The 11,366-nt window shown below is 46.3% G+C and overlaps 1 protein-coding gene across 1 annotated transcript; it reads right to left on the minus strand.

Moving 5' to 3' along the window:
• Positions 1-1,453: 1,453 nt before the first annotated feature.
• Positions 1,454-8,358, minus strand: LOC111970683 (probable serine/threonine-protein kinase clkA). The gene is made up of 11 exons (XM_070445831.1): positions 8,309-8,358; positions 6,640-6,846; positions 5,962-6,042; positions 5,502-5,621; positions 5,301-5,420; positions 4,952-5,059; positions 4,652-4,786; positions 3,960-4,094; positions 3,534-3,683; positions 2,217-2,297; positions 1,454-1,784 (listed from the first exon to the last, which is right to left on the minus strand). The coding sequence occupies exons 1-11, from the start codon at positions 8,356-8,358 to the stop codon at positions 1,454-1,456; spliced, it is 1,518 nt and encodes a 505-aa protein (XP_070301932.1).
• Positions 8,359-11,366: the final 3,008 nt, after the last annotated feature.

An 11,366-nucleotide genomic window follows, 5' to 3' on the forward strand; every position in this document is an offset into this window, starting at 1 on the left:
AGTGTCTGCACTTCGTGGTTGTGGAAGGCATCGGGCAGTTGTTGTCGTGTCACGGTGTAGCTATCATTGTAGTTGATAGATTGCAATCATTGGGGCGGCATAAGAAGCTCACAGTTAGTGTGTCGTTGGAGTTATAAAGTGGTAGTGGACCTGCCAGTATGTGATTGACGAGTAGGTGCTGCAGTTGTTGTAGTGTGATAGTTGTGTGATTGTCGTTAGGTGATACAGTTTTGGGTTGTCGTAATTGAGGGTTAAATTGATGGTAGCAGCTGGCTAGTTCGTACCTTATTCGCATTGTAGACGAGCTAAGCAGGTTTGAAGAATTATGTGTAGCGTGCAGTTGTCGTCCGGACTGTTGTTGCGATGTTGTTGGTGTGTTGCTTAGTGTGATGGTCTTCAGTGTGGTGCGTTGCATAGTAGTGGCGTAGCAGTCAGTTAGTTGTATGTAGCCACGATGCTTTTGTAGAAGTCTTGCTGAGTGCGTCTAGTGGTGGACGTCAGTTGTTGAGTGTAGAAGCTGCAATAGGTGTGCGCTGGGGTCCAAAGTAGCTTACAGTTGGGTGAGTTCTGAAGAGCTTCAGTTGTGCTGGTCGTAGATGTTAAAATGGTGTTAGTTGACCGCAGTTGTGAATACGATATGGGTGCTTGAAGTTGTAGAGTGTGTGGCTAGCAAGAGTTGTTGCTGCATTGTGATTGGCATTGTAGGAGCTACAGCTGAAGTATTAGGCTGCAGTTGTCGTAGGGACTGCTGTTGTTATATGTCTTTGTGCCTATAAGTTGTTGTTATAGGAGCTGCTGCAGTTGTGGTCGTATGAGCAGCAGTTGTTGAAGTGGAAGCTGCAATTGTGTGGGGTCAAAGGAGCTACAGTGTCACTTCTGAAGGAGCCTCAGTTGTGGCTTGTCGTAGGAGTTAAAATGGTAGTAGGACCTGCAGTTGTGATTGAGTAGTAGTAGGTGCTGCTGTTTTGTTTTGTGGATGCGGCTACAGTTGTTGTCTGTAGGAGCTGCTGCAGCTGTGGTCGTAGGAGCAGCAGTTGTGTATGTTGAAGCTGCAATTCGGGTGGCTATAGGAGCTACAGTTGTGATGTCTGTATTAGCTTCAGTTGAGGATTGTCGTAGGAGTTAAAATGGTAGTAGGACCTGCAGTTTGGTGACTGCTGAGAGTAGGTGCTGCGGTTGTATGGTCATCTGGGCTACTGTTGAAATTTCTGTAGGAACTTTATGTTGTGGTTGTCGTAGGAGTTAAAATGCTGGTAGACCTGCATTAGTAGATTGACAGTATAGTTGTGGAGCTACAGTTGTGGTTGTCGTAGAGGGTTAAAATGGTTGTAGTACCTGCAGTTCGTGATTGGCGTTGTAGGAGTAGAGTTGCTGTTGTAGTAGGCTGCAGTTGTCATTGGGGATGTTGTTGTGGTTGTCATAGGAGGTACAAGTTGTTGTAGAAGGAGCGATGTCAGTTGTGGTTGCAGTAGGCGGGCTGCATAGGTGGTTGTGATTCAGCTTGACAGCTGTTGAGGTAAGATGCGCAGTCGCTGCAGTTGTGGTTGTCGTAGGAGTTAAAATGGTAGTAGGACCTGCAGTTGTGATTGACGTAGTAGGTTCTGCAGTTGTAGTTGTCATTGGAGTTGTTGTTGTTGTTTCTGTAGGACCTGCAGTTGTGAACGACGTAGTAGGTGCTGCAGTTGTAGAGGTTGTTGGAGCTACAGTTGTTGTAGTAGGAGCTGCAGTTGTTGTAGTAGGAGCTACGGTTGTCGAAGGGGAAGTTGTTGTGGTTGTCATAGGTGCTATAGTTGTTGTAGAAGAAGCTTCACTTGTGGTTGCAGTAAGGGATGCAGTAGTGGTTGTGGAAGAAGCTTCAGTTGTGGTTGCAGTAGTGGCTGTGTAAGCAGCTACAGTTGTTGTAGTAGGAGCTGCAGTTGTTGTTGTCGCAGGAGTTAAAATGGTAGTTGTAGCTGCAGTTGTGATTGGTGTTGTAGGAGTTACTGTTGTTGTAGTAGGAGCTGYAGTGTTCAAAGGGGATGTTGTTGTGGTTGTCGTAGGTGCTATAGTTGTTGTAGAAGAAGCTTCAGTTGCTGTTTCGGCTGCAGCTGTGGTGGTGGAAGAAGCTACAGTTGTGGTTGCAGTAGGGAATGCAGTAGTGGTTGTGTAAGCAGCTACAGTTGTTGTAGTAGGAGCTGCAGTTGTGCTTGTCGTATGAGTTAAAATGGTAGTTGTACCTGCAGTTGTGATTGGCGTTGTAGGAGCTGCAGTTGTTATCGTAGGAGCTGCAGTTGTCGAAGGGGATGTGTTCGTAGGTACTATAGTTGTTGTAGAAGAAGCTTCAGTCATGATTGCAGTAGGGGCTGCAGTAGTGCTTGTGGAAGCAGCTTCAGTTGTTGTTGTAGGAGCTGCTGCAGTTGTAGTGGCCGTAGGAGCTACGGTGGTTGTAGTAGGAGCTGCACTTGTCGAAGGGGATGTTGTAGGTGCTATTGTTGTTGTAGAAGAAGCTTCAGTTGTGGTTGCAGTAAGGGTTGCTGTAGTGCTTGTGGAAGCAGCTTCAGTTGTTGTTGTAGGAACTGCTGCAGTTGTTGTGGCCGTAGGAGCTACATTGGTTGTAGTAGGAGCTGCAGTTGTCGTAGGGGGTGTTGTTGTGGTTATTGTAGAAGGATCTTCATTTCTGGTCACAGTAGGGGCAGCTGTAGTGGTTGAGGAAGCAGCTACAGTTGCTGTTGTTGGAGCTGCTGCAGTTGCAGTGGTTGTAGCGGCTACAGATGTTGGACTAGCTGCTGTTGTGGTTGCTGTAGGAGTTAAAATGGTAGTAGGACCTGCTGTAATGATTGTATTTGTAGTAGGAGCTGCAGTTGTCGAAGGGGAAGTTGTTGTGGTTGTCATAGGTGCTATAGTTGTTGTAGAAGAAGCCTCACTTGTGGTTGCAGTAGTGGCTGCAGTAGTGCTTGTGGAAATAGCTTCAGTTGTTGTTGTAGGAGCTGCAGTTGTCGTAGGAGTTAAAATGGTAGTTGTAGCAGCAGTTGTGATTGGCGTTTTAGGAGTTACTATTGTTGTTGTAGGAGCTGCAGTTGTCGAAAGGGATGTTGTTGTGGTTGTCGTAGGTGCTATAGTTGTTGTAGTAGAAGCTTCAGTTGTGGTTGCAGTAAGGGCTGCAGTAGTGGTTGTGGAAGAAGCTTCAGTTGTGGTTGCAGAAGGGAATGCAGTAGTGGTTGTGGAAGCAGCTACAGTTGTTGTAGTAGGAGCTGCAGTTGTAGTATGAGTTAAAATGGTAGTTGTACCTGCATTTGTGATTGGCGTTGTAGGAGCTGCAGTTGTCGAAGGGTATGTGTTCGTAAGTGCTACAGTTGTTGTAGAAGAAGCTTCAGTTGTGGTTGCAGTAGGGGCTGCAGTAGTAGTTGTGGAAGCAGCTTTAGCTGGTGTTGTAGGATATGCTGCTGCAGTTGTTGTGGCCGTAGAGGCTGCAGTAGTGCTTGTTGAAGCAGCTACAGTTGGTGTTGTTGGAGCTTCTGCAGTTGTAGTGGTCGTTGGAGCTACAGTTGTTGTACTAGTTGCTGTTGTGGTTCCTGTAGGAGCTACAGTTGTGGTTGTCGTAGGAGTTAAAATGGTAGTTGTACCTGCAGTTGTGATTGGCGTTGTAGGAGCTGCAGTTGTTGTAGTAGGAGCTGCAGTTGTCAAAGAGGATGTGGTCGTAGGTGCTATAGTTGTTGTAGAAGAAGCTTCAGTTGTGGTTGCAGTAGGAGCTGCAGTGGTGCTTGTGGAAGCAGCTTCAGTTGTTGTTGTAGGAACTGCTGCAGTTGTTGTGGCCGTAAGAGCTACAGTGATTGTAGTAGGAGCTGTTGATGTGGTTATTGTAGAAGGATCTTCATTTCTGGTTACAGTAGGGACTGCTGTAGTGGTTGAGGAAGCAGCTACAGTTGCTGTTGTTGGAGCTGCTGCAGTTGCAGTGATTGTAGCGGCTACAGTTGTTGTACTAGCTTCTGTTGTGGTTGCTGTAGGAGTTAAAATGGTAGTAGGACCTGCAGTTGTGTTTGGCGTTGTAGGAGCTACTGCTGTTGTAGTAGGAGCTACAGTTGTCGAAGGGGAGGTTGTTGTGGTTGTCGTAGGTGCTATAGTTGTTGTAGAAGAAGCTTCAGTTGTGGTTGCATCAAGGGCTGCAGTAGTGGTTGTGGAAGAAGCTTCAAGTTGTGGTTGCCGTAGGGGCTGCAGTAGTGCTTGTGGAAGCAGCTACAGTTGGTGTTGTTGGAGCTGCTGCAGTTGTGGTTGAAGTATGAGTTAAAATGGTAGTTGTACCTGCAGTTGTGATTGGCGTTGTAGGGCTGCAGTTGTTGTAGTAGGAGCTGCAGTTGTCGAAGAGGATGTGGTCGTAGGTGCTATAGTTGTTGTAGAAGAAGCTTCAGTTGTGGTTGCAGTAGGGGCTGCAGTGGTGCTTGTGGAAGCAGCTTCAGTTGTTGTTGTAGGAACTGCTGCAGTTGTTGTGGCCGTAGGAGCTACAGTGGTTGTAGTAGGAGCTGCAGTTGTCGTAGGGATGTTGATGTGGTTATGGTAGAAGGATCTTCATTTCTGGTTACAGTAGGGACTGCTGTAGTGGTTGAGGAAGCAGCTACAGTTGCTGTTGTTGGAGCTGCTGCAGTTGCAGTGATTGTAGCGGCTACAGTTGTTGTACTAGCTTCTGTTGTGGTTGCTGTAGGAGTTAAAATGGTAGTAGGACCTGCAGTTGTGTTTGGCGTTGTAGGAGCTACTGCTGTTGTAGTAGGAGCTACAGTTGTCGAAGGGGAGGTTGTTGTGGTTGTCGTAGGTGCTATAGTTGTTGTAGAAGAAGCTTCAGTTGTGGTTGCATCAAGGGCTGCAGTAGTGGTTGTGGAAGAAGCTTCAGTTGTGGTTACAGTTGGAGTTGGAGTTGTAGGAGCTGCTGTTGTGGTTGTCGTAGTAGCTGCATCAGTTGTGGTGGTCGCAGGTTCTACACTTATTGTCGTAGTAGAAGCTGTAGTTTTGATTGGCGTTGTTGGAGCTACAGTTGTTGTAGTTGGAGCTGCAGTTGTCGAAGGGGATGTTGTTGTGGTTGACGTAGGTGCTATAGTTGTTTTAGAAGAAGCTTCAGTTGTGGTTTCAGTAAGGACTGCGGTAGTAGTTGTGGAACAGCTACAGTTGTTGTTGTTGGAGCCGCTGCATTTGTTGTAGTCGTAGCGGCTACAGTTGTTGTAGAAGAAGCTTCAGTTGTGGTTGCAGTAGGGGCTGCAGAAGTGGTTGTGGAAGCAGCTACAGTTGTTGGAGCCGCTGCATTTGTAGTGGTCGTTGAGCTACAGTTGTTGTACTAGTTGCTGTTGTGGTTACTGTAGAAGCTACAGTTGTGGTTGTCGTAGGGGCTGCAGAAGTGGTTGAGGAAGCAGCTACAATTGGTGTTGTAGGAGCTGCCGTTGTAGTTGTCGTAGTAGCTGCAGAAGTGGTTGTGGAAGCAGCTACAGTTGTTGAAACCACTGCATTTGTAGTGGTCGTTGGCGCTACAGTTGTTGTACTAGTTGCTGTTGTGGTTCCTGTAGGAGCTACAGTTGTGGTTGTCGTAGGGGCTGCAGAAGTGGTTGAGGAAGCAGCTACAGTTGGTGTTGTAGGAGCTGCCGTTGTAGTTGTCGTAGTAGCTGCATCATTTGTAGTGGTCGCAGGACCTACATTTATTGTCGTAGTTGTTGCCATAGGGGGTATTGTTGCGCTTGTTGTAGATGTCATAGAAGCTGCAGTTGTTGTCTTAGCAGCTGCTGTTGTGCTTGCTATATTAGCTAAAGTTGTTGTTGAATGAGCTGCAGTTGTTGTTGCTGTAGGGGCTGCAGTAGTGGTTTTGGAAGCAGCTACAGTTGGTGTTGTTGGAGCTTCTGCAGTTGTAGTGGTCGTTGGAGATACAGTTGTTGTACTAGCTGCTGTTGTGGTTGCTGTAGGAGCTACAGTTGTGGTTGTCGTAGGAGTTTAAAATGGTAGTTGTACCTGCAGTTGTGATTGGCGTTGCAGGAGCTGCAGTTGTTGTAGTAGGAGCTGCAGTTGTCGAAGAGGATGTGGTCGTAGGTGCTATAGTTGTTGTAGAAGAAGCTTCAGTTGTGGTTGCAATAGGAGCTGCAGTGGTGCTTGTGGAAGCAGCTTCAGTTGTTGTTGTAGGAACTGCTGCAGTTGTTGTGGCCGTAGGAGGTACAGTGGTTGTAGTAGGAGCTGCAGTTGTCGTAGGGGATGTTGATGTGGTTATTGTAGAAGGATCTTCAGTTCTGGTTGCAGTATGGGCTGCTGTAGTGGTTGTGGAAGCAGCTACATTTGGTGTTGTAGGAGCTGCTGTTGTGGTTGTCGTAGTAGATTCAGCAGTTGTAGTGGTCGCAGGATCTACAATTATTGTTTTTGTAGAAGCTGCAGTTGTTGCCGTAGGTGGTATTGTTGTGCTTGTTGTAGATGTCGTAGAAGCTGCAGTGATTGTCAACGCAGCTGCTGTTGTGCTTGCTATAGTAGCTAAAGTTGTTGTTGTAGGAGCTGCAGTTGTTTTTGCAGCAGGGGCTGGTGTAGTGGTTGTGGAAGCAGCTACAGTTGGTGTCGTTGGAGCTGCTGTTGTGGTTGTTGTAGTAGCTTCAGCAGTTGTAGTGGTCGCATGATCTACAATTTCTGCTGTAGTAGAAGCTGCACTTGTTGCTGTATGGGGTTTTGTGGGGCTTGTTGTAGATGTCGTTGAAGCTGCAGTGATTGTCGTAGCAGCTGCTGTTGTGCTTGAAAAAGTACCTAAAGTTGTTGTTGAAGGAGCTGCAGTTGTTGTTGTTGCAGTAGGGGCTGCTGTAGTGGTTCTGGAAGCAGATACAGGTTTTGTTGTAGGAGCTCCAGTTGTTGTAGTAGAAGCTGCAGTTGTGGGAATTGTATGAGCTGCAGTTTTCTTAGGGGATGTTGTGGTTATTGCAGAAGGAGCTTCAGTTCTGGTTTCTGTAGGAACTGCTGTAGTGGTTGTGGAAGCAGCTACAGTTGTTGTTGTAGGAGTTCCTGCAGTTTTGATGGTCGTAGGAGCTACAGTTGTTGTAGTAGAAGCTGCAATTCCGGGGGTTGTAGGAGCTACAGTTGTGATTTCTGTAGGAGCTACAGTTGTGGTTGTTGTAGGAGTTACTATGGTGGTAGGACCTGCAGTTGTGATTGGCGTTGTAGGGGCTACAGTTGTTGTTGTAGGAGCTGCAGTTGCCGAAGGGGATGCTACAATCGTAGGTGCTACAGTTGTTGTCGAAGAAGCTTCAGTTGTGGTTGCAGTATGGGAGGCTTTAGTGGTTGAGGAAGCAGCTACAGTAGTTGTTGTTGAAGCTGCTGTTGTGGTTTTCATAGTAGCTGCAGCAGTTGTAATGGTAACAGGATCTAGAGTTATTGTCATAGGAGCTGCTCTTTTTGTCGTAGGAGCAACAATTTTTGTTATACTAGCTAAAGTAGGAGCTGCAGTTGTTGTTGCAGTATTGGGTACAGTAGTGGTGGTGGAAGCACCTACAGTTGTTGTTATAGGAGCTGCTGCAGTTGTAGTGGTCATAGGAGCTCCAGTTGTTGTAGTAGGAGCTGCAATTGTCATAGGGGATGTTGTTGTGGTTGTTGTAGAAGGATCTTCAGTTCTGGTTGCAGTTGTTTTAGGAGCTACAGTTGTTGTAGGAGCTGCTGCAGTTGTTGTAGTCGTAGGAGCTCCAGTTGTTGTGGTTATCGTAGAATGATCTTCAGGTCTGGTTGCAGTATGGGCTGCTGTAGTGGTTGAGGAAGCAGCTACAGTTGGTGTTGTAGGAGCTGCTGTTGTGCTGGCTATAGTACCTAAAGTTGTTGTTGTAGGAGCTGCAGTTGTTGTTGCAGTAGAGGCTCTGATAGCTGTTGTGGAAGCAGCTCTAGTTGGTGTTGTAGGAGCTGCAACAGTTGTAGTGGTCGTAGGAGCTCCAGTTGTTGTTGTAGGAGCTGCTTTTGTGGTTGTTGTAGTAGCTTCAGCAGTTGTAGTGGTCGCAGGACCTACAATTATTTTCGTAGTAGAAGCTGCAGGTTTTACCGTATTGGGTATTTTTGGGTTTGTTATTGTAGTTAAAGTTGTTTTTGTAGGAGCTGCAGTTGTTTTAGTAGCTGTAGATCTCGTTGGCGTAGTAGCTGCTTTAGTTGTGCTGGTCAAATGAGCTTCATGTTTTTCATGTTTTTTACAAGGAGGTGCAGTTGTGGTTGTGGTATGGGTATGGGTATGGGCTGCTTTTCTGGTTTTGGAAGCAGCTCGGGTTGGTGTCATAGGAGGCGCTTTTCTGGTTGTCGTACGAGCTAAAGTGGTCCTAGATGCTGCAGTTGTGGTTGTTAAAGCACCTACTGTAGAAGGAGCTGCTCTTCTGGACGCTGTGGTTGTTGTCGAAACTCCATGGATATTCCAGAATACGAACACTGATTTATGAGATGAATGGTTAGTATAGTATCGATTTTTCTACTCTTACTCTTTAACAGCCGAGTGCAGTATGTTATAAATTCCACTTATTTTCAAGTAAACAAAATAATTATTATGTGTAGCCACTCTTCTTATTGATTTTGAAGTACATTAGGTAACACTTTACTGTAGGTGTCGTTATGTATGCTTTCAGAAATCCTTCATAACATCTATATAACACCTAATGTAATTTGTCATAATCAGTCATAAGTAGTCCCGCATGAAATTATGTTAAAGCCTTCATAATAACTTCATAAGCACTACATAAATGTGTTAAGAACCATCTATGACTGTATGTCATGCTTTATAAGGTTTTATAAATGTGGCATAACTCTGTGACATAATTACCAATGCCAAATGTGACGTAACCCACTACATTGCATTCGGAAAGTTCAGACCCCTTGACTCTTTCCACATTTTGTTAGGTTACATCCTTATTCTAAACTGGATTAAATTGTTTTTTCCCCACTCATCAATCTACACACAACACAACCTGCAAAAACAGGTTTTTAGACATTTTTGCTAATTTATAACAAATAAAAACTGAAATTTCACATTTACCAAAGAATTCAGACCCTTTACTCAGTACTTTGTTGAAGCACCTTTGGGAGCGATTACATCCTTGAGTCTTCTTGGGTATGAATCTACAAGTTTGGCACACCTGTATTTGGGGAGTTTCTCCCATTCTTCTTTGCAGATCCTCTCAAGCTCTGTCAGGTTGGATGGGGAGAGTCGCTGCACAGCTATTTATATGTCTCTCCAGAGATGTTTGATCGGGTTCAAGTCCAGGCTCTGGCTGGGCCACTCAAGGACATTCAAAGACTGTAAGGATCGACGCTGGTAGAGACGAGAAGCAGGTACAGGGAGTGAACATTTAATTATCAACTGACTTGGAACAGGACAGGACAGCGTCTGGACATGAACACATAATGACATTAATGCTAACACAGGGAACAAGCGGGGGAGCAGACAGTCATAGACGGAGCGATCAACAAAGGGAAGAAGTCCAGGTGAGTCCAATGAGCGCAGCTGCGCGTATTGATGGTGACAGGTGTGCTTAATGAAGGGCAGCCTGGTGCACTCGAGCACCAGAGAGGGAGAGCGGGAGCAGGCGTGACAGAGACTTGTCCCAAAGGCACTCCTGTGTGTTCTTGGCTGTGTGCTTAGGGTCGTTGTCCTGTTGGAAGGTGAACCTTGGCCCCAGTCTGAGGTCCTGAGCGCTTTGGAGCAGGTTTTCATCAAGGATCTCTCTGTACTTTGCTCCGTTCATCTTTCCCTCAATCCTGACTAGTCTCCCAGTCCCTGCCGCTGAAAAACGTCCCTACAGCATGATGCTGCCACCACCATGCTTCACATTAGGGATGGTGACAGGTTTCCACCAAACGTGATACTTGGCATTCAGGCCAAGGAGTTCAATCTTGGTTTCATCAGATCAGAGAATCTTGTTTCTCATGGTCTGAGTCTTTAGGTATCTTTTGGTAAACTCCAAGTGGGCTGTCATGTACCTTTTACTGAGGAATTGCTTCCGTCTGGCCACTCTACCATAAAGGCCTGATTGGTGGAGTGCTTCAGAGATGGCTGTCCTTCTGGAAGCTTCTCCCATCTCCACAGAGGAACTCTGGAGCTCTGTCAGAGTGAACATTGGGTTCTTGGTCACCTCCCTGACCAAGTCCCTTCTCCCCCAATTGCTCAGTTTGGCTAGGCTTCCAGCTCTAAGGCCAGTGCCTTAGACCACCAGTGCTAGCTGTGCTAGCTGTGCCACCAGAGATTCTGGGTTCGAGCCCAGGCTCTGCCACAACCGGGAGTTCCATGGGGCGACGCACAATTGGCCCATTGTCGTCCGGGTTAGGGAGGGTTTGGCCGGCAAGGATATCCTTGTCTCATCGTGCACTAGCGACTCCTGAGGCGGGCCGGGTGCAGTGCACGCTGACGAGGTCGCCAGGTGTACGGTGTTTCCTCTGACACATTGATGTGGCTGGCTTCCGGGTTGTATGTGCGTTGTGTCAAGAAGCAGTGCGGCTAGGTTGGGTTGTGTTTCGGAGAACGCATGGCTCTCGACCTTCACCTTACCCGAGTCCGTACGGGAGTTGCAGCGATGAGACAAGACTGTAACTAAAAACTTGAGCCTTACTTATAATTCAGTACTACACAAATTGGTTTAAATATTTATTTACTAGCTAATTCAATGGGAACACAGGATAAGCACACACACTCTGCACCGGTTATTGACTGGAGACTATGCTGAAAACAGGTCCCTAGCGGAATGACAACAACATGGATGCTTATTGAAGAGGAGATGGAGAGGGAGAGAGAGGGACAGAGACACTTAACATTGCCACATTTAGAAACTACTCTCACCTACAATAACCATATACTTTGCACACGAACCACCGGACGCTTTGAGCAAGAAATCATGAATGTATTTACGTGAAATGCCTGGGTTCGCCGGGGATCTCTCGGTGAATGGGGCAGCCTTTTTGCGGCACACTTGTAAGGCTCTAATTGTCCGAAATGGTTCCAACAACTCTTCTACTGTTGTCCTTCTTCGTAGTTGTCCGGTATCCGGTGACTTGTCGTGTAGTCCTGAACAGAACTACAGAATAGATTTTCCATCCATTCGCTCTTGAAGATGCTTCTTTGAAGATAGGCTAGCCAGCCGTATCGATGGTTCCCCAGTGGGGTGATAAGAGTAGCCTGATACGATGGTTTGAGCAGAGCAACAGGAGGGTCCTAAATAAATGTGCTTTCAAAGATACTTCACTTAAAACAGCTAATCAGCTGTACCAGTGATTGTCCGGGAATTGATTTTATCATTTCCACCTCGTGTTGAGATTCAAAGTTCAAACAATTTTAAACATGTAGCTGCCACGTCATGCTTTTTCTGTGTTAATTTGTTATTTTACTCAGTAAGATCACTCCTATAGAATTTTTGGGTCACTCCCACGAA

The sequence above is a fragment of the Salvelinus sp. IW2-2015 genome, linkage group LG11, assembly GCF_002910315.2.
Source record: "Salvelinus sp. IW2-2015 linkage group LG11, ASM291031v2, whole genome shotgun sequence".
Taxonomy (NCBI): Eukaryota; Metazoa; Chordata; class Actinopteri; order Salmoniformes; family Salmonidae; genus Salvelinus; species Salvelinus sp. IW2-2015.